Below are 22,177 nucleotides of genomic sequence, written 5' to 3'. Positions count from 1 at the left end.
ATTAGGTAGTTTTCAGTGAAACAACTCCCTTCCTCCACCCTCCTCCCACTGACAGAGACATGAGGAGGTAATAGTTAATGGACACTGGAATCTTCTCTTGACAACTCGGGCATCTGGTTATCTACTGTCCCATTATGACGCCTGTGTGACTTGAATAGTTTTCTGTATCCACCATCGGTGAATAATGGAAGAAATAAGCTTGCTTGAACTCTGCTAAGAACAATCCAACAACATCTATCAAAGGTTCAAAATTGAAACTAAGATTAAGGAGGTTAACCTGATCATGAGAGGCTTAACTTTTAGAGAGATTTAGATCAACAGGAAACTCCAACAGGAACAGGAAGAAAGTTAAACGGTAGCCTATCATATTTTTGGAAATTTTGTCTTGCTTCTTCAGAGACTGCCTGCTCCTTTGTACGTTAATGTTCTGGAATGTGCTTTAATCTAGGCTCACCAACTTTATATTATTTTACACTAGCTGTGTAAATTGAAGCAGATCACTTAAGCCCTTGAGACCCTTTCCAGAAGAATGAGGATTAAATTAAAAATGTTTCATAAGATGAAAAAATTATATATGAAACATAAAAAATCTTCCATAAAAGCAAATAATTTGTTCTAAATAAGGTGTAAGGTAATTTGTTAAATTGAATTTTCATCAATTATAACAGTATTTTAGCATGGTACTTTGTTTAAAATGTCAAAAATAATTCATAGCTAATACTTCTATAGTGTTTACTTATAAGGTTTCATTCCATATGGCTTATGTGTTAATATGTTTATATTTACTAATAAGTTAATCTTCATTTAACAAATGAAGAAACAGAGGCAGAGCAAAGTTAAGTGACTGATCCAAGGTAGCTCAACCAACAGAGGCCAGGGAGTCTGGCTGCTTTTAACCACCTATTACATTTTGTTCCCAGGCCACTTCCTCAGTTTTCCACAGAAACAATGATCCTTCTTAAATGGCTTCAAGTTACATTATTCATTTTACTCTGTAGTCTCTGTTAGAATTAGAGAGCTCTGCTCACCTGTGGAAAATCAGGTATAGAGCACAAGTGAGTTGACACGAAGAAAGACCATTTCCAATTTATTCCTCCCTATACTTATCAAGGGGCATAGGTTAGAAGCTGTGGGAGATATGTAGAGAAACATTCTCACAGTTATATATATTTCAAAAAATCTTCATAAAGTAATGTGTAATTTTTACATTTCAGTTAGGGACCTCAATATCATCTTGTATAAACTCCTCGATGCTTAAAACTCTTGATAACATTTCTACCGAGTGAATGTCCGGTCTGTGCCTGACACTCTAATGTGATGGCCACCTCTTCATTCAGCATTCATTTAACAACTACTGATTGCCTACTGTGTGCCAGACATGGTCCTACGCACTAGGATGCAGGTATAAACCAAATAGACAAATCTCTGCCATACATTTTTTTAGGAAGACAGAGATGATAACATCAAGTAAAGACAAGTGCTCTCAAGAAAATAATGCAGGGTAAGGAGCTAGAGAACAATGGGGGTGTATTTGAACTATTTTTTCGAAGGATGGTTAGGAAAAGACTGAGGAAGCAGCATAAGAGAGACCTGAATGAAATGAGGGAGAGGGTAGTTGTTCCAGCAAAAGAAATAGCAAATGCAAAGACCTTGAGGCAAGTGTGATCTTAGAGTGTTTATGGAACACCCAAAAGCCCAAGGTGGCTACAGCAAATTGAGAAACATAAAGGGTATTAGCAGACTGGAGAAATACACAGGAGCTAAATCCTGAGGGTCTGTAGGGTGTAATAAGGACTTTGAGTTTTGTTCTGAGTGTTATGAGAAGTCATTGAAAGTTTAGAGGCTAGGCATGTCATATTAATAAGTAACATTTAACAAGATTCGTTGGTTGATATTTGGAGTATTGATTGAAGTAGGGGAAGAGTGAAAGCGGGAAGGCCACTGTAACAGGAAAAACTTGGTGACAGCTCAGACCAGGGTGATGGCAGGTTGTGGTAATCTTAGAGAACAGTTTGGAAAATGTTTCTCATATAGAACTGAAATCTGACTCCTTAAAGTTTTTACTCATTATTTCTTTTTCTAATACTTAGAGATATATAGGAAAAATACTAATGCTTTTACAAAGGACAACTGTTCACATATTTGAAGGTAACTTTTCTTTTTCTGGTTGTTTATTTCTTATGCTTTTCAGTTTCTTCACCACTCAGTCCTTTCTTACAGAGTGATAATGTGTCTCTTTTCAAAAGGAAGAGGCTTAGATTGAATGTACTATTTCTTATATGGTCTAATCATCCCAGACTATATAAGAATTGTCGTTCCCTTTTTTAATATATGGTATTCTTATTAATGCAATTTAAGATCTTCACAAGGTCTCTTCAGACTTCTGTGTTTTCAACTATATAAACCATACCTCCAGCTTAAAACATTTTCCTGAATCAGATTTCTATTTATAACACCTTTTATTTTTGAAAATATCACCTAGATAGCTCAAATGTCATGCATCAAAATGGAATCTATCATTTTCCCCCTTAAATTAGCTCTTCATTAATTATTCCCTATCTCAGTTAATGATGCTTCCAAATATCAGGTGACAAAACTCATTTTGAAATTATTCAGAAATCATCTTTTACCATCAAATCCACTATTTCACTAACTTAAAAACCTTTAGTATGAATTCCAATTGTCCTTAAGATAAAAGTGAAATTCATACCAATGTTAAAAGGCTCTTTAAGATTTGGTTCCTTTTTCTTTTTTAAACTCCATTTCTTATTACCCTCTGAGCCCCTAACTCTTTTCATTGTACCTAGGGCAGATTTTTTTTTTTTTTTTTTTTTTTTACTTTTTACAATGAGACAGATTCTGTCCTTTGCCTGGGGGGGTGGGGAATTTATCGATTTTCTATAGCTTGGAAGCTTTCCAAGCATCTGTCTTCGTCTAGGTTACTAACTCCAGCTTGAAGACTTTCGGATCTCTTCTAAAGCATCCTTCCTTAAGGAAGGCCTTCATGATCTTTGAGACAAGGTTGGGCCCCCTATTATGCATTCAAATAGCACCCTCTAAGTTCGCATTAATAGTATTTATTAATGCTCATATTATCAATGAGATTCTAAGTACTGTAGGGCCATATCTATTTTGTTTATGACTATTAGCACCTACCATAGTGCTTGACACATTATGTAGGCACTTAGTATTTGCCGATTGAATGAATAAATTGTACTGTGGTGGCCGTATTTAGTTATCTTTCACCATCGCCTTGAATTATCTGTAATTCTTTGAAAGTGTCATGTTATTTTGAGCTATTTATTATGATGGCTCACGTGCTGTTTTCCTTTCCTGGCATATGGCATACCCTACTCCTTTCAATGTCTTGCTCACTCCCCAGTTACTACTAAAAACTGAGCTCAATACATAACAAACAAACAAACAAACAAACAAACACCAAAGCTAAATAATAAGATGGAAAACTTATTGGCCTATATGTTTATATTAATATTTGAAGAAGATTGAAAATAAAATAAGGTAGTTAATTCGAAAAGAGAGAAAAACAACAAACCAGTTGAAAAGTAGATTGAATAACTTAGAATCAGTGTTTTGAAAAGCCCACCTAGCAAAAAGAGAGAGGTGAGAGCATACAGACTATGTTATGAGTAAGAGATAGATTTAACCACAGATATGGCAGCAATTAAAATATGTATGATCCTATATCAAATATGTTTGCAAATTAAATGAAAATCAATGTTACCAGAAGTAACTTAACAAGAAGTAAAAACATGAATAGACAAATAAGGGTAGAAAAAAATGGAAATAATAGTTAAACCTAGTAGCCAAAAAGATACTGTGTCTGGGTTATCAAGGAACTAAATTCTATCTAATATTAAAAACAGAAAACATGTTATTTAAATTGTCTCGATCACAGGAAAATATGAAAACAGTTTCAATTTATTTTATGAGGCTAGCATAACTGGACAAGGATAACATCAGAAGGAAAATAATATTCCTAACTCATTAAAAAAAATCTTAAATAAAATACTAGCCAATAGAATCCACATTTTAAAAGAACATAAGATTGATTATTTTATGACTGCAAAAATAGCTTGACATTGGTGAATCTATTCTAATTTACTTCATTAATATATTAAAATAGAAAAACATACATGTTCCCCCAATCAATGCTGAGGAGCCATTTGATAAAATTAAATATCTTTTCCACTGAAAACTTCTTAGGATGTGAGGATTATGAAAACTCTCCCTTACTTTCTAAAAGATATCTTTCGGAATCATAAACATTAAACTAGAGCCATAAAAAAGACAATACCCTGGAAAATATAGTTAATGTAGTAAGACAAGGAAAAAAAAAGAAACGATTCCTCTGTCAGTAATTGTTAGAACAAGTTGACAGAAGATCAATAAGGATATAGAATATTAACCACTTTGCTTAGTTGACATTTATGAACACTTCGGCAGCAGAATATGCATTTTCTTCCAAGTTCATATGAAACATTAACCATGATAGACTATATGCTGAGCATTAAAAGAAGTCTCAATAAATTTAAAAAGATAAATTGTACAGAGTACATTCTCTGATCACTACATAATTAAATTGGAAATCAATAACAAAAATATATGAAAACCTCCAAATATTTGGAATTAAGCAATGCTTCTGAATATTCCATTAGATCAAAGAATAAATGGCAAGGAAAAGAGAAAATATTTTGAACCAAATGTAATTGAAAACATATCAAACTTTATCTGATGCAGTTAAATCAGTGTGTAGAGGAAAGTTGTATCTTAAATCTACATAGTAGAGAAAAATAAGAGTTCCAAACCAATAACCCAGATTCCCACCCTAAGAAACTAGAGAAAGAACACATTAAACCCAAAATAAACAGAAGGAAGGAAATTACTAAAACAAGAACAGAAATCAAGATTTAAAAATAGAAAATCAGTAAAGAAAAATCATAAAACAAAAGGCTGACCTTTAAATAAAGCATTAAAATTGGTTAAACTCTAGTAAGACTGAAAAAGAGGAGAAACCTCAAATTGCCAATGCCAGAAATTAAAGATGGGACATCACCACAGGTCCCCTGGACGTTACCAAGATAAGAAGAAATATGAAATGTACAAATTCCTCAGCACATACAAATGATCAAAAGTGACTCAAGAAGAAATAGAAAATCTGAATAGTTCTATATCTATTCCTGAAGTTGAGTTTGTAAAACTTTCCCATTTAGAAGACTCGAGGCTCTCTGGTGAATTTTATAACGTATTTAAGGAAGAGACAGTATCAGTAATACCAATCCTACACTAATCCTTTCAGAAAAATAGAGGAGGAGGGACTCCTTCTCAACACATTTTATGAGGCCAGATTTTCCTCGTACCAAAACCAGATAAAGACATTAAAAGAAATAAAATGTAAAGACCAATATCCTTCTGAACATAGAATAAATCCTTAACAAAATATTATTGTATTGAACGCAGGAGTATATATTACATGGATAATTACATGACCTATTGGAGTTTATTCCAGCAAAGCAGGGCTGGTATAATGTTTCAAAATTAATCAAAGGAATTATCATATTAGTAGATTAGAGGGGAAAAACACACACGATCATCTCAATAGATACAGAGAAAGCCTTTGATAAAATTCAACGTTTATTCATATAGCAAGCAATCTTGGAAGATACAGACAATGTCTTCCTCTGGAGCAAAAGGCAGGTTTGTTTTCAGCCTTGGAAGCTAGAGATACTATCTCCTCTGGAGCAGGGTAGATATGCTAATGGTCCTCTATAATAAAGGTAATATTTCCGCCTAGAGCAAAGGGCAGGCATGCTTACGGAACGTATAAAAGATTTGAGTTCTCTATCTCAGAATTCTCTCCTATAATATAACTGACTTTGCAGCCCTTTTCATGTTGCCCGTAGGAAGTGGGGTTTAGAGAACTGATGGAAAAATGCTAATACTCTGGCTACTGCTGTTGCTGTGAGTAACAAACTGTCCTTTATCTCTGACCCAGGAGCCTCATTTCTTCCACCAGACCCCTAACCTAACCCCCCATGATACTGTCAGGCTAACATTAGCTTATAAGTTGGGTAAAAGCTCAGACTGTTCACAGTTCTTGACAATAAAAAATTATATACCTAATTCCAATTTCTAATAAAAAAAAACTAGTCTAATCAATTATAGGGTAATTGTAGTCATATATAAAAGCAAATTTAAAATTATTTTGTGGGTAAAAAGGCACTTGGACAAAGGATTTCAAAACATTAATTTTGGAGATTTATTTACATATCTTAGATGGAAGCAATTGATATATTTTAGTTGGAATTCCTGGAAAAAAAAGAAGAATTATTTTAAAATGAGAGAGCTAAGTATACTTCAGAAAAAAATAATTTAAAAAGCCCCTACTCCCCCTCAAAGTTGCTTTATGCATATACAATGTATAGAAGTAATATAAATAAAATGTCATGAATTTTATCAAAACAGCAAAATCCCTAATAAATTATATACATTATATACTATTACACACAAATCTTACAAAACTAAATCTTGTTCATCTTAAAAGTTTTCTTCTTTTTGCTGTCCTCTGACTAGTGCCCAGTAGGCTAAAGGAAATCTTAAATACATCTTTACTAATCCACCACAATATACATACCTTTCAAGTCAGAAGCTAAATGCCTATTCCTGGGGCTAGAGGTATCTTCATAAGTATCACGGTTGTCATAATGGAATTTCTCTCTTCTTGAAATGTAACCAATTTTTGATAGGTCACTGTGCTGACTACAGATTTTTTCACTTAGATTTAAATATTCTCTTTGAAGATTCCGCATCTCAAATTCCAAGGTATCCCTTTCATTCTCTATACTTCTTACATAGTTTTCTAAAAGTATTTTGTCTTCTGCAAGTCTGCTGATGCTGTTTTCAAATTTTACATTTTCTTGACTATGTTTTTTTAGTTCTTCTTTTAGAATCTGATTATCTGTTTTAATTTCCATTAACATTTTTGATAACAGTTCACATTCATTACTCATTTCAGATAAACTATTCTTATAAATACTTGCTTCTGATTTTGCATTTTTTATTTCTTTTAGAAAATTCTCTTCTGTAGTAGATTGGTATGTTTGAATATTCTTAATTTCTCTTTCCATCATTTGTCTAGCAGCAGTAGATTCTTGTAATGTTGTTTCAAGATTAATTTTTTCATTTTTCACTGTTTCTATTATTTGAAGAAATGTGTCTTGTTCAGTTTTTGCCAATCTTTCTTTCTCTTTTAGCTGCATTATCTCCAGCTGGTTTTCTTTTAGTTCATTTTCAAGTGAGCTTTTTTCTTTTAGAAGCTGGTATGTTTTTTCCTCTAACATTCCCTTTTCTTCTTGCAGCAATAGAATATTTCTTTTCATTGATTCCATTTCCATACTCATTCGATTGTTTTCATTATTGACAATGGCCAAATCATTTTGAGTTTTGTGTTCCTTACCTTTTAGTTGATCAAATGTTTCTATCATTTGTTGCTTCTCCAAAGAAAGTTGACAATTTTTTTCCTCTAGAGTTTTATTTTGTCCTTGGAGAACATTATATTTACTAATTAGTTTTTTCAATTCTTTAAGACATTCTTTGCCATCTTCTTCTGTTTTGATTAATTTGGACTGAATAATGTTCTTTTCTTCAACCAGATTCTTAAGTTGTTTTTCATATATTTCAATTTTCTGTATCAGAGATTGTGTGGTAAAGACAAGAGGTTTTATTTTGGTCTTAAGGGTTAGATTTTCATTCTCTAGTTCTGTTACTTTTTTCTGTATCTGCATAGATTCTTTTAGATACGTCTGTAAGTACTGAATTTTTGCAACACACTGCTCAGTAACAGAATTGACTTTGGATGTTTTGTCATTTTCAAATATTACTGATCCTTGTTTTACTACAAATGGTTGCCTTTCTTTGTCTTTCATTTCATATTTTGCTGGGTCAAAGAACGAAAGTGTATGTCTTGGAACTCTGGAATGGAATTTTAAATCTGTAATATTCTTGCCAGTGATAGGAATTTCTTTATTGTTTTTTTCATTCTTCTTTCCCCTGTGTGTTTCACTCTTAGATAATTTTTTACATTTTCTACAAAAATTCACATGAAATTTTGACACCGTTTCCCTGAGTGGGAGTAATTTGTTTACTAATGCCTCTAATTCTGAAATTCTCTTTGATTTTATATCCTCATTTAAGTTACTTTCTATATTTTCTTCCTTCATAAAGTTAATTTTTTCCTTGTGAATGGGAGACAGTTCATAGTTACTATTACTTTGAACATCTGTATCAATTTTTAAAGTTTGAAGTTCATTTGTAAGTGCCAGTTCTCTGTTGTGTGACTTTTGAAGCTCCTCCTTCATTTGTTTGATAGAATGGCAAATATCATCTAAATTTTCACAAAACCCATGCTCAAGAACAGGCATAGTAATTTGGGATTTATCCAGAATTACTGTATCAGCTTGAGACATCACATTTTGAGGTGAATTAGACAGAAAATTATAAAGGTTATTATAATTCTTCAACATGTCAGAATTTTCTGAAGGGTTCATAATTATATTTGAAGCTGAATTATCTGTTGATGTTCTTAGAGTTAATATGTCCTTGAAATGTATCTGAGATGGAATATTTATACCTTGAGAGGGGCTGTTAACACTATCACTACTGAGTCTTTCTTCCTTTGAATGAAGAGTCTTGGAATCCTCTAAATGATGAATTTTCTCCATAGAAAGAATTTCTTCTTGATTGTCTATAGGCTAGTAACAATAAAAAGCACACTATAAATGTACTATCATTTACCACATGACCAGGAAATTAAGAAAATATTTTGTGGAAGATTTATTTTGCAACCAAATGAACATTTTATTCATTTATACAGTATGGTTCATTTACTCCAGAAAATCTAATAAACAGTTGAGATCTGTAATTCTGGTTTTCACAATTTGCTTAGAGATTGTACTTATTTCCTTAGGGGGTAAGATACATGGGCCAACTGCTCAATTTCAGAAATAGAGATTTAGCATCCCTCAAGAGAGCATCATAGACAGGTGGAAAAGATAGAAGCAGTGGGTTAAATGGAAGTTTAAGGAAAATGAATATTTCCACTTTTGAGCTGTTTATCAACCTTAGCTTGCGTACCTAGTTTCAGTTGAATCTAGGGCTGTGCCTATCCTGGAAATGTGAGTTCTAATCAGTATATTTTGGACCTATTCTAGGCAATTCACTCCAGGTCTAGGTCAATCCTAAAAGTAGAAAAACTTGTAAGTGGACAGATAGGCTATAAAAACTTCCTTGTATTTCATTAATTTGGAAATCTGAATACCTGGACAGAGTCAAATACCCCTCCCAAGCTCTCTGTAGGGAAATGCGATGTAGAAGTATGGAAGTAGGGTTTTCGAAACAAGAATTTCCTTCTTTTTGTCTCTGACAGTCCAATCACCGTGTGAAGAAGGGGAAAATGTAAAGTCGAAGATAAACTGGTTGTAGTAACATTTTTACAGTATCTAAACATAGAATGATTTTGTACATAATAACATACCTTTTCAATATGTGTGTTGAATACTAACTTTTTTTCTGAGCTAAATTGTGGGTTTTCTACTTCAATAATACTTTTGTTCAATATTTCACTGATTTCAGACTGTACCTTTAAAAGATAAATTGAGAATATTAGAATCTTATTTCAGATATATAAACGGTGTAATAGATATTATAATTAAAAGATACCTTTAAATTTCCTGCACATAAAATTCTTTCCCATCACATAAAATATAAATTAAATTAAATTTATTGTTATCTCTATAATTAAAGGAATCTTTAAAAATTATGCCTTTATTATGTAATTATAAAATCAGAAAGAATTTAGGAAAATGGTAAAATCATATGAAATATAGTCAAGTAATTTTAGATGTTCATTTTTTACATTATTGACTATATCGGAGACCTTTGATCTCTGACATCAGAATGGAATCTATTTGGTCACCCTCAGGAGTTTATCTTCTCTTCCTATTTCCCTGCAGTTGCTTTTAGTGTAAGAATATTGAAATGAGTTTATATCAGGTCTTTAGTGAATATGTATTTATTGTGTTATGCACCCCTAATATTTATTCCCTAACCATCTTTTAACATTACCCTGTATTTCTTCTTGATAAAGTCCACGTGCCTTTGGTAATAATGATCCCACTTCTAGCTCCAAAGGTGGCAGGTGACTCAGAGGTAACCGATCAGAGCATTGCCTGCCTTTGAACAGTGATTGGTTCAAGCATTGCATAGGACCCAATAGGAGCAATCAGAATCAGGCCAAGTAAACTGCTAAGAAATAAAAGCACGGTCTCATCTTTGACTGGAATCTGGAAGGATCAAGGCTTGGAATTTCTAGAGGCCCTTTGGCCACCATGTGGAGTCTGAGAATCCATTACTACGGAAAGCAGAACAAAAAGGGGTGCGACTAGCTCCTTGATGACATGAGTCCTGATCACTTATCCGGGTGAAAATCCCTAGGATTTTCAGTTACTTGAGCTAATAAAAGTACACTTTTCCCTTTGTTTGGGTTAGATTTTATGTAACTTGTGATGAGGATTCCTATTTGTAGACTATACATAGGTAACACTATAAATGTATTAAAAAAAATCAGTGAATGCTATTTTGTCTCATATCCAAATATAACAGAATATAGTTTTCTCTAAATTTTGAGCCTAGAAAATGTTGTGGCCTCTATCGTATTACATTCTATACCAACCAATCAATTGGACAGTGATCATCAGCTTAGAAATGTGGAGAGATATCTCAAATTTGAATATTTCCTATGTATTGATTAAATGAAACATACCATGCTGACATTTTGTAAAGTCTGTATTCGGAGAGCCTGAAATGATTCCAATTGATGCTGAAGAGCCTATAACAAAATTAAACAAAACATGGGATTGAGTATTTTTAGGTAGGTGAATATATACTTGCCTTGTTTTTATTTTTTATTTTTTAATCCCCAAAGTTGCCATTTACCAGAAAAAATCCCATGAGGGTTGGGTGACTCACACTCTTAGTCATTCTTGCTAACTCTCCAGTGCATTTTCATGAAGATTTTGGTGGAAAACCTAATACATATAGGAAGCATTTATTCTGAAAAAGATTTATTCTGAAAACTTTACATGAGTTTTCAGAGGCTACAAAATGAAACTTACTTTTAATGCTGACTGTGGTTGAATTTGATTTTCTGATTCTGATATGCAGCCATGTTCTAAAAAGAAAAATTAAATAAGCATGTGTTTTAATTTTTAACTTTTATTTTAAAACAGCTGTAATGGAAAGCAGTCTTCTAATTTTCTTGGGTAGTAAGACCAAGAGAATGAGAATCTTGATTAGGAAGGCCCTAATACTAGTCACATAATAAGTTTAAGAACTAATTCTCACTTGACTTAAAATATCTACTTGAGGTTGTAATAGTGGTTTTACTTTTATAATAAACCACTAACTTGTAACATCAACTCTCCAAAACTCAAATATCTTTGTTTCTTGTATATAAACTACATTTTTTGAGGGTACAAAATAATTCTTAGGTTATGGGGAACCCTCGACAAACTACTGTATCGGTAGATCTTAGTGTTATGAAACAGCCATGTGATATTTTTCCTTCTTATCATGAAAAACAAATTGGATTGACAGAGCATAATTTTTGTCATGCTCTTAAGAAAGAACAGTAAAAACCTATGAGTTCCTTCCTGGAAAGTAGACTATAGATCTGTAGCAGAAGAGAGACTATGTCATGTTTGCAAATTTCCTGACATACAGACTTCTTTGTCCAAATGTTTGGCTACTTGCTGGCTTTGTAAATTTTTATTAAAGAATTTAAAAATCATTTAGTGTCCCAAATAAAGTGAGAGTTAGGATGGAATGTGCCCCTAGGCTGGTAATTTCTGCCCTGAGAGAAGGTTTTGAAAAAGGTCAGCTTAGCTTCTCTTTTGGAATGACGATCTGACAGATTGCCAGATGTTTGAGAAGCTGGTTGCCAAGTATAACCATCTCCTTCTCCCCACCACCATCTGGCTCTCATCACTGGCAGGGCAACTCCGTTTCAGATCCTGGAGCCATTTAGCCAATTGACAAATCCCACTTTTATCAGGGGGCAGGGAGGGACAGCAAGTCGATCTGAGTATTGCTTAGCTTTGCATCTTTCTGAAAATAAAATGAGAGTCTAAAATGTTCATCTGAGAGAGATAAAAAGGAACTCAAGTGAGATCTGGACCAGTGCAGCAAAACTTCCCCGAGTTTTTCAGATTCTACAACACCCTCTTCTAATGAATTCAAATAGATCAAAATGCAAATCAAAAAGAATATATCACCTAGAATCCCACCACCCAGGACTAACTGTTGTTAATTTATGTACCTGCCCTTCCCTATACATATATGTAGAAAAACTAGAAATGATTTTAGAACACTGGGATCATATTATACATGCTACTCTTAAATAAATAGTATTAAATTTACATTTAATAGAATAAAAGCTGCCAACATTGGTAGTATTCAGATTGTTTTCACTGCATGAGAAATTATTTCTTATGAGATCATTCTAATGAAAGTATATCATGAAAAGGACTAAGAGACTGGAATTTTAATGTTTTCCAATAACATACATTTCTATTATATTCAGTGTTGATTTACTCCCTGCCAAGAAAGAGAGTAAATTATGAGAAAATTAGCATTATACTTCCTCCTACGGCTATTCCTCACCGTTCATGATATTTGCTAGTTATATTATTTTCACATTGTGAAGTTTTATGATGTTTAATTTTGTTCTGTAACCACAATTCCCACAAAGCTATTTATCACAAGGACAGGATATTATTATTGTAAATATTTTTAGCCTTTAACTTTATTCTTAATGGATTTACTGTTCAAAATTCCACCTCCTTCCTGCACCTGCAGCAACAGCCTCCCTTTTCTTCACAGATTCCCTTTGTCTCACTAAGAGGACTTGCGAGTTCAAGGCTAAATGCATAATTCCTTTTGCTAAAGCCGGGTAAGAAACATGGGGCCAAAAGGAATCTAGACTTAGTCAAGGGATATAGTAAATGAAAGATTTAAAAGAGATAACATGGGATTTATACGCTGCTTTTACATCTATTTCTCTTTCTTCTCTCTTGACCACAGTGTGTTTGCAGTTACTACCCTGCTGCCTTTCACATGGCTCATGTGCAGTCTGAACAACTCTGCTTAAAATTTCTATTTTCTCTTGACTTCCTTCCCTGAGTCCCATTGGTTTAACCCTCTGAGGTACCATTTCAGAGCCAGTGTATTTTACTATGCATTTTTCTGCGGCTTCAAAAATAGGTGAGGGAAAACGGTGCCTGGTGGAATAGGGTGCATGTTGGAAGAGATGTTGAAGGTCAAGAGGGTTTTTTTTGTTTTTGTTTTTGTTTATTTTTTAACCATGGGAGATTCTAACTTGCCCGCTTGCTGCTGGCATCCTGTAGTAGAAAGGGAGAAGAAAAAGAATTCTGAAGAATGAGGGAGGCTAATTGCAGAAGCTGAGTATTTGAAAATTTCAGGAGAGATAGGATCTGGAGGAAATGATCTTTATTGAGCAGGGACAATCCTTGCATTAAAACAGGGGGAAGGCAGAGAATGTGGGTACCCAGGTAGGTAAGTTAGCAAATTTGAAAGCTGAGGGTGAAGGCGTTTGGGTCTGATTGCATATATATATATATATATATATATATATATATATATATATATATATGGGGAGAGAGAGAGAGAGAGAGAGAGAGAGAGAGAGAGAGAGATATCACGTTACAATTTGTGAGGTAGTGGTAAAAAGCGTTGGAGATTTGAGGAGACATGAAGAGTGTAAGAGTTATCTTAGGGTTTGAAAAAGCATTTTCTGGGAATAAGGTAAGTTTTCCAATAGTATTGAGATCCATGGTAAGACTCAGAAGTGAGTGTTTTTCTCCAGCAATGTGCAGATGATTCAGTGAAGATAGTGAAGATATAGGGTAGGCAGAGAGTTGGATTTTTCTATTTTTAAAAGCTATTAAAATATATATATATATATATTTTTTTGTTTTTCTAATGAGTTTCAGAGACACTGACTGCTACTCACTCCCAAAGGAAAGAAAAAATTTTAAATTCAGCAATACTTCAAAACCCAAATAGAGTTATGTGATTTGAGAATACGAAGGGGAATTATTGAAGAACCACAGGAGAGAGAACGTAATCACATGTCACCATTTATTAAGTCCCTGCTAAATGTACAATACTGAGAGGCACACAGACTAAGCGGAAGATTACGTCCTGGCCCTGAAGAAGCTTATACTCTTGGGAATGGAAGAAATATTATTCACATTATATAAAACTTAAATCCTCTAGCTGCTTCATATTCAAGTGTCAAAAGTGAAAAACAAGATAATTACCAGTGGAAAGACTTTTGAGGTAATTAAGTAAAGATAAGGGGAATTCATTCTGAAGCTTGCAGATTATATCATATTCAACATATGCAGAAAGTATTAAGTGCACACTGTAGCTAACAGGCCAAGGAGAACAGATGAAGTTTAGAAAATGCAAAAGACTTGTACAATCTGAATATGAAGACATTCTGTAGTCAAAGCTTTGTAATTTTCAGGTTCAAATACTGAGTTTTGCTGTGACAACTCATTTATTCCTAGAAATAACTGTTTTACAAAGTCTTCTGAGGTATGGCGCGATCTGCATGTGGTGGGCTTGAATCCTGGCTTTACCACACACTTTCTGTGAAGGATAATTCTAGTCAGTGTCTAGTTTATAGGTAAATCCCTTAGCGCAGTACATAGCATATAGTATATGCTCAAGAAGTATTTACTCTAATCATTACTGTGGAGGCAAGGGCATTATCAATATGATGATGATTCAGTAAATTTAAAATTTTCAATCGCGATGAAGGGGAGGATGTCTGCTCAGAACTCTCCCATGCTTCCCATTTTGCTCAGAATAAAACCCCAAATCCTTATAGGGAACTACCAAGCCTCCATCCCTAGTTTCCTCTCTGAACATTTCTCCTACCTTCCCCCTTACCATTCTGCTCCAGTCACACTGGCTGTTCCCCAAATACGCCAAGAACACTCCCACCTCAAGGCCTTTGCAGTTGCTGTTCCCTGCCTGGAATGCTCTTGCCCTATAAATCTGCATCGATTTCTCCTTTACCTCTTCAAGTCTTTGCTCAGATGGCACCTGATAAGTGAGGGATCCTACCACTCTATTTAAGATAGAATTGCATACCCCGCACCCACCTCTGAATCCATATACTCCCTCGCTCCCTCTGTGCTTTACTTTTCTCTACAGGATTTACTTCCATCTTACACACAATAGCCTTTGTTTCTTCCACTAGAAGGTAAGCTTCATGTGTGCAGAGGTTTTGCATATTTTGTTCACTGTTGGATCTCCAGCACCCAGCACAATACTTGCTTGAAAATATTTGTTAGATGAATGAATGAATGAATGAATGAATAAAAGCTTAGGTAGAACGGGAGTGCTAGGAACACCATACTGGACATTCTGAAATTTGAAAGTATCTCTCGCATCCTCATTCCAATAAATTGAGACTTACGTAGGCTAACTAGTTGTTCTTATACAACTTCTTGTAACTTGGTATTATTTATGGAAATCAGGTCAATATTCTGTTGGTTAATACTCCGGGAAGGATCACTAGGTGACAATGAAGCGTAGATAGGAGAACAGAAAGAGAGGGAGAACAAAATCATATCTCCTAATTTTGCCTTTAGTTGTAGGCAGGAAATCACTGCCATCCTTGGCAGCGCCTGACTTGAAAATCTATCAGTTATTGAGTACCTGTCCTTGCTAGACCTTGCACTTGTTACCACTGCGCTCTAGCGAGAAAGACTGTAACTCTTCAACAAGCACACATGCTATTTGCATGCAACTGCTTTTCTATAAACACTGGCATCTTTCTCCAGAGTCCTAACTCTTACCCGTGTTAGAGAATACATGAGGTTGCCAATTAATATACCACAATCCCTTCTGGCCTTAAATGCTCTCTTTGAGGTAAATATTGAGTTGACTCAATGCCTAAACTCTCTCTGAGGACTCTCTCCCCTGTTCAGGGGTTCCCATTACCCCTCCTGGTTGCACAGGGATGCCTACATATCCTCATAGATGGCGGGGAACAGAAGAGCAGAGATGGACAGGTCAGTGCACTGTCTTGCTGGCCTCCATTGAGATGTCGCTTATCCTGGTTGGTCACCGGGCGTCCAGTTGTCTTTTGTCTACTGAGGTGTGGCTGCCCTAGCCCCTTCTTCCAGGGCCCTTGACAAGGCTTTTGTGAAGTTCCCAGATTTCTGAAGGTGCAGAAATCCCATCCTGCCCTTAGGTTTCTGGCTTGCCACCTCTCTCAGCACCTCTGTGTCCAGAGTCCCTTATGCCACACGTGGGTATGGGCAGCTGGGGATCCTAACTTGGCCCATTAGTCTAGATACTGCCTTCTACCCACAGCGCTCTGCTACTTCTCTGGCTGTCACGTTGAACACCAGGCCCCTCAGAGGTGTGTAGCTTCCTGGGGCTTCTCTCAAGGAAGCAAGACCCCAAATTCACTCTTCTCAGATCCTTCTAGGTGGGTATTTACACATGTCTTATTCATTGTTTATGTGGAGCTTTTTTGAAAACTGGAGCTCTTTGGTTGTTTCAAACATCCTCCTCATATGATATCCTGTAGTCCACAAATATTTACTATAAAAGTATTTATTTGGTGCCTCTGAAAAAATCAACAATTCGTATTTGGTATTCCGAGAAGCAGCACACTAGAGCATGGTGGTCGAGGCCGGGACTCTGGAGCCGCCCTGCTGAATACTGGCTCTGTCACTAGCTATGTGACCTTGAGGAGTTTTTTAAACCTTTTTGTGCCTCGGTTTTCACTTGTAATATCTAGGTGACTGGTAGTACCTACTTTATAGGGTTGTTGCGAGATACAAGCTGATTTATATAAGTGTTTAGAACGATATCTGGCGCAAAGTAATGCGTCATGTCAGCTATTATTGGTACCATAATAATGACCGGAAGTACCCATGTACTGGAAGCACACCAGTTGGGCCAATGGGTTTAGGCAACGTACCCGTTACCTGTAGTAGAAAGCAGAAACATCACTGCCATCGGAGCCTTGGCCTTGGAGATTTTACCTGTTTCACTGCCGCCACTTTCCTTTACTCGTTCAGAGGAATTTAGGATCTTGGACGCTGAAAGGAGAACGCAGGCAACTTCATCCCCTTCCTCATGATGCTTTTCTGTAACAGAACCGTCATTGGCTTTTGGTTTTGTTTGGAGGACTGCGCGGCGTGGGGATTCGGGATGACGACTCCCTGAGCGGCCACGGGGGGGCGCGCTGAGGTCACGCAGCTGCGGATGGACAGTGGGGCTCCGAGGTTGGGAGCAGTGGCGGGGCGCGGGGACCGAGACCGCGCTTTTCTCCTCAGGGTGAGCAAGGTGTGCAGCTAGTCAAGAAAGTCGTACTCCAGACCAGACCCATCTAGGGTGAAAGGGTTGGGGCCAAGGGAGGCAGCACTTTTCACTACCCGCCCACTGCCCACGGGTCCCCCTCATGGGACAGCCCCCTTCCCTTCCCCTCTTCCCCAAGCCTGGCTCATACCCGGGCTCATTTCTGCTGCTCAAGCTTTCTTCCCAACTGCCTTCCCCCATGCATTCCGCTCAGTTGCTTCTCTCCGGGGCAGCCCGTTGCCTGGTAACGGGGTGGCCTGGAAGCCGCGAGGGGATGTGGGGCACGCGCATGGGTGGGGTAGGGAGGAAGAAGGGGCGCTCTATGGTCCTGGGTCCTGAATCCCGATGCCTGCCACATCAGAGCTGCGGGGAACAGCTGTATGGTGCCATCCCAAACCAAGGGACAATCTTACTAGGGTATTTATCTTTCTGGGCTTTCCTGCTAACTCAGAACTTGATCTTTTTTTTTAAATTAAATTTATTAGGGTGACATTGGTGAATAAGATTATATAGGTTTCAAGTGTACAGTTCTATAGTATATCATCTGTGTATTGTATCATATATTCACCGCTCAGAGTCAAGTCTCCTTCTAGTCATCGTATATTTGATCCCTTTTACCCCTTCTACCTTTTTGCCCCCCGCCCCCTTCCCTCTGGTAACCATCATACTCGGAACTTGATCTTGATGAGAGTGACTTAACACAACACCCATTGGACCAAAGCTGCGTGGAAAAAGGAGAATGTTTGGAGACAGGCAAACACCTGGGAACTTTTCCATTTTTTTTTTCTTATTACCATTCATTGTTTGCTTTACTATGTTTAATTCCTCTTATTTCAACCCACCCATCAGAGTAGTTTCAGCATTGGGATTTGAATGGCCCAAAACTAATATTATGAAAGTACTTTTGTTTGCTATGGTTAAAAGAAGACCCCTATTTACAACTTAAAATAATGTATTAAAATATACACATGACAGCCGTAGCAGAGGCGCAGGTCTTCATTTGTCAAAGGGTAAACCACTTGCAAAAGATGGATGCTGCGTTGGAAGCAGGAGCTCCTTCAGTTAAGGACTGGTTGTCATGGCCACAGTCAATCCTTGTGCGACTAAAGGTTTTAAATAAGTATGTATTATTTATTTTGTAATAATGACCATTACAGGTAGAATATAAAATACTTCAAAACTCAAATTTTAAGTCACAGTAAGGAATTTAAAGTCGTGATATAGTAATTTATTTTATAATAATTATATGGCTTGCTTTCATGGAAATGAAAGTCTATGATAGTTTCCATGTTTACTTGAGGTAATTTCTTGTTTCCTATGGAAATGGTCTCTAGAAGATTTGACAGCTTTTCTTGTGGCATTGTAGACAATTTCAATAAGTTGTATTTTTGAGAGCTTATGTTCTCCATTGATGAATGATATTGATGAAGTTAACTTTTTCTGGAGAGCTACAAAAGTTTGCAGCAATATGTCTGTTAAATTACTACTCTAAATAAAATGCAGTATTTTAAAGGGAGAATGTAGATAAAAAGCAATGTTTCATCACTTGGAATACATTGGTGTATGTTTTAAGGATATTCTTCAACATGGGTAGACTACAGCCATTAAAATCCAGAAATTAGCATTGATAACATTACTACCACTTAAACCTCAGGCCCCACTCAAGTTTCGCCCATTCTCTCAATAGCATCTTTTATAAAAGCAAAGAATCCATTCCAAAATCTTGCATGCACGTAGTCATTATGACATGTCTCTTTACTCAGTCTCATGCACTCAACATTTCCAGTTTTGTTCAGTGAGTTATAATGAATTATTTTCTGTTGTGAACATGATTTTATTGTTGCTTAAATTTCCCCAGTTGGGTCAGTCGGAGTTTCTCCAGCTGGCTTTTGTGTACTTTTGACATGTCTCCTTCATCACTAGAGTACCTCTTCGTTTTCTTGACATACTCAGATGTTCTAGGCTCATCCTATACTTTGCCCACCTTAGCCCTGAAATCAGCCATTTCTCCAAGGAGCTGCCTTGGTTTCTTTTAGAGAAGAATGGTTTTTAGAAGGCAGGATGTGAGTGCTAAGTGTGCATGTAGCTGCTCCCAGGCCATCTTAGTAGACAGAGCTAGGGAATGTCTGTATGTGTATGTATATACATCTATATATACACACATGCACATTCACATCTGTATTTATTTTTATATCTATTTATGTGTATTGAGAAAGATGAATTCATGGTACTTCCAGTCCACTCTATTATAGTGCTCTTTGTAATTTTCTTCCAGTCCATGTTTTTAATTTCTCTTAACAATAGTGAGAAAGTCGACTTCCATTATCCTTTATATATTTACTTATATGAGAGATACTCTTCTAAATATCCACTCTCTCAATGCCAGTCTCTCCCCAAAGTCCCCACATAGATGCCCTTGTCACCCACTTGGGTTCTAGTACCCTACACTGCCTCTTCTCTCCTACCCTGCTTACACTCTGGACCCTGTCTTGGACCTCCCCTCCATTTAGACAAGTCACCCCTCACTCCATGTGGGCTCTGCCACCCTATGCTGGGCGTCCTCTCTGTGTAGATGACCTCCACATCCTCCCTGGGTTCTGACACCACAGACCACCCAGGCACACAGGGCCGTGCTCCTTGCCCGCTTGGGCTCTGCACACTGGGGGTAGTGCTCCCCTGCACGGGGGTGCAGTCTTTCCCTCCTTGGGACTGGGCACCCAAAGTCTACTTTTGCAAGGTCATGAAATGATTCTTCCATGCTTTTTTTTTTTTTAAATAAGAGTTATATTGTTTTACCTTTCATATTTAGATTTGCTATTCATCTGGAATTTATTTTTATAGAGTGTGGTATAGGTGCTAATATCCATTGTATTCATTTGACCCACCATTTATTGTAAAGAATATAATTCCCCACCCCAGCTATTTAATTTAATTTAATATATTGTAAAATATATTTTTCTTATGTGTGCTCTTATTCTACCTTCTCGACTCTAAAGTTCCTCATTGCAAGTAAAACGAATATTTGCTTGCCAAGAACTTACATTAGAATTAGATAAAAAGAGAAGTATAAGGACATTTCCTCTAGACTTCCAAAATGGGGGAAACCCCATTCTTCTGTGTGAGACCAGGAATGCCCTGGTCCTCTGGGGTCCCCTCAGGCTCTTCGGCTGCTGTGAAGCACTAGGTACAGCACTTGGATTTTTAATTCATAGTAATGAAGGGTCAATGACATTCAGAGAAATCTGGCAAAAACATGCAATACACTTTCGGGGCCCACCTGTCACGGTTCCTGCTGCCATAACACTGAATGGTTGGTTCATTAGCCCATTTGAAATCTGTAAACAAAGTTTAAAATCAAGACACTTAGTCTTGGAGAATGTTAAATTTCCTCCCTTCCTAATGGAATTATTCTCCCAGTAATTAAGTTATTGGTGGAAAAGGTTATTTTCCAGATTTGTAAAGGGAAAACTGAAGCATGAGAAGGTTTTGGAACTTTTCAAAAACTCTGTAACAGGTCAGTGCTAGACCTCCTGATTCTGAAATCCCTGTTTTGCCCAAATCAGTTTGCTGTGTTTTTCGTTTTTTTCCCCTCATAGCAAATTATAGTTTTATGAGGCAGGACAATATTTCATCCAAATTTTACAGAAGTATAGAGGTAAATATAGTTAATACTAGAGCTAAACATTCCTATTTCCTCATATGATATCATACTTCACCAGCACAACCCTCTCGGTGTGGTAAGACTGTTTCTATTTCATTTGGCTTTGTATCAGATAGACAGTGGAGCGTTGTACGTCAGGGGACATGGTTTCTCTGCTCACGCATAAGTCTGTTCAACTATTGCCCCGAAAATGTCTGATTTTTCTTTGATTGTGAAGTTCATTGTTAAAGGATAATTAAAATCTGAACCACCAATTAAAAAAAATCTGTGAGTCACAATATTTCAAAATCTTCAAATAGTAACTCCTCTTAGAGAATCCACTTTCACCTGTTGACTAACAGCTGCAGACTCAAGAATCTGGAACAAATTCAAGAGCACTGCACAAAAACAAGCTAGTCAAATCTATTCTTAGCAGTGTTTTACCAGACTAAAATACTTTTGGATTTTTTAACTTCGGATCTTTTTTTTTTGAGCCTGAGATCATAAGCCTATCATTAATCATAGTCGAGATCTACAGTAGTACAAGAAAGCAACCTAACTGCTCCTAGGGTAGTACAAATTTGGATAAGTGTTCTAAGGCTAGTGCTTCGGTCAGACAAGGTGATCTATGTGCTGCTGGTGACTTACAAAGTCTTACTTAGGTGGGTCGTGGGCCTTCACCACCTCAAAGGCTTGACCCAAACACAAATACCTTCATACCCAGCCGCCTTTCAGTTTTCTTTAGTGTTCATTTTAATCTAATTACATCTATAAAAGAGAATGAAACCCATAGCGCTAAAGGCAACCACTATCTTCGGCTCTTAGGAAGTTGATTGCTGCTTTCAGAGGACTTATTAGCAGTGGAATGGTGGGGGCACTGAGAAAGTAGAGTAGATCTAATTCTAACACAGAGGGATACACAGAGAACTATCAAGGTAGCTTGAGAGGGAATAGGTGTCAGGGCAAGAGATATTTTTAGAATGGTACAAAGTATTTGAGCATGCTTGGAGGCTGAGAAGAAAGTGACAGAGAGGCTGAGTCAGTGACAGAGAGAGT

At 36.5% G+C, this 22,177-nt stretch overlaps 1 protein-coding gene across 1 annotated transcript; it reads right to left on the bottom strand.

Moving 5' to 3' along the window:
• Positions 1–6,629: 6,629 nt before the first annotated feature.
• On the bottom strand, positions 6,630–17,642 carry CCDC110 (coiled-coil domain containing 110). The gene is made up of 6 exons (XM_016143900.2): positions 17,633–17,642; positions 17,166–17,270; positions 11,190–11,245; positions 10,838–10,903; positions 9,551–9,655; positions 6,630–8,768 (listed from the first exon to the last, which is right to left on the bottom strand). Exons 1-6 carry the CDS (start codon positions 17,640–17,642, stop codon positions 6,630–6,632), a joined length of 2,481 nt encoding a protein of 826 aa, XP_015999386.2.
• Between the last annotated feature and the right edge of the window lie 4,535 nt (positions 17,643–22,177).

The sequence above is a fragment of the Rousettus aegyptiacus genome, unplaced genomic scaffold, assembly GCF_014176215.1.
Source record: "Rousettus aegyptiacus isolate mRouAeg1 unplaced genomic scaffold, mRouAeg1.p scaffold_m13_p_11, whole genome shotgun sequence".
Classification (NCBI taxonomy): Eukaryota; Metazoa; Chordata; class Mammalia; order Chiroptera; family Pteropodidae; genus Rousettus; species Rousettus aegyptiacus.
The sequence above is the reverse complement of the archived record's forward strand: the minus strand, read 5'-3'. Positions and strand labels throughout refer to the sequence as shown.

What these genes read in the sequence shown, in the direction of transcription:
- CCDC110 (XM_016143900.2), bottom strand. An exon ending in AAGTGGCGGCAGTGAAACAG is followed by an intron (nt 11,246 to 17,165) that starts GTAAAATCTCCA and finishes TTTTCTTTTTAG; the next exon opens with AACATGGCTGCATATCAGAA. An exon ending in AACCACAGTCAGCATTAAAA is followed by an intron (nt 10,904 to 11,189) that starts GTAAGTTTCATT and finishes ATTTTGTTATAG; the next exon opens with GCTCTTCAGCATCAATTGGA.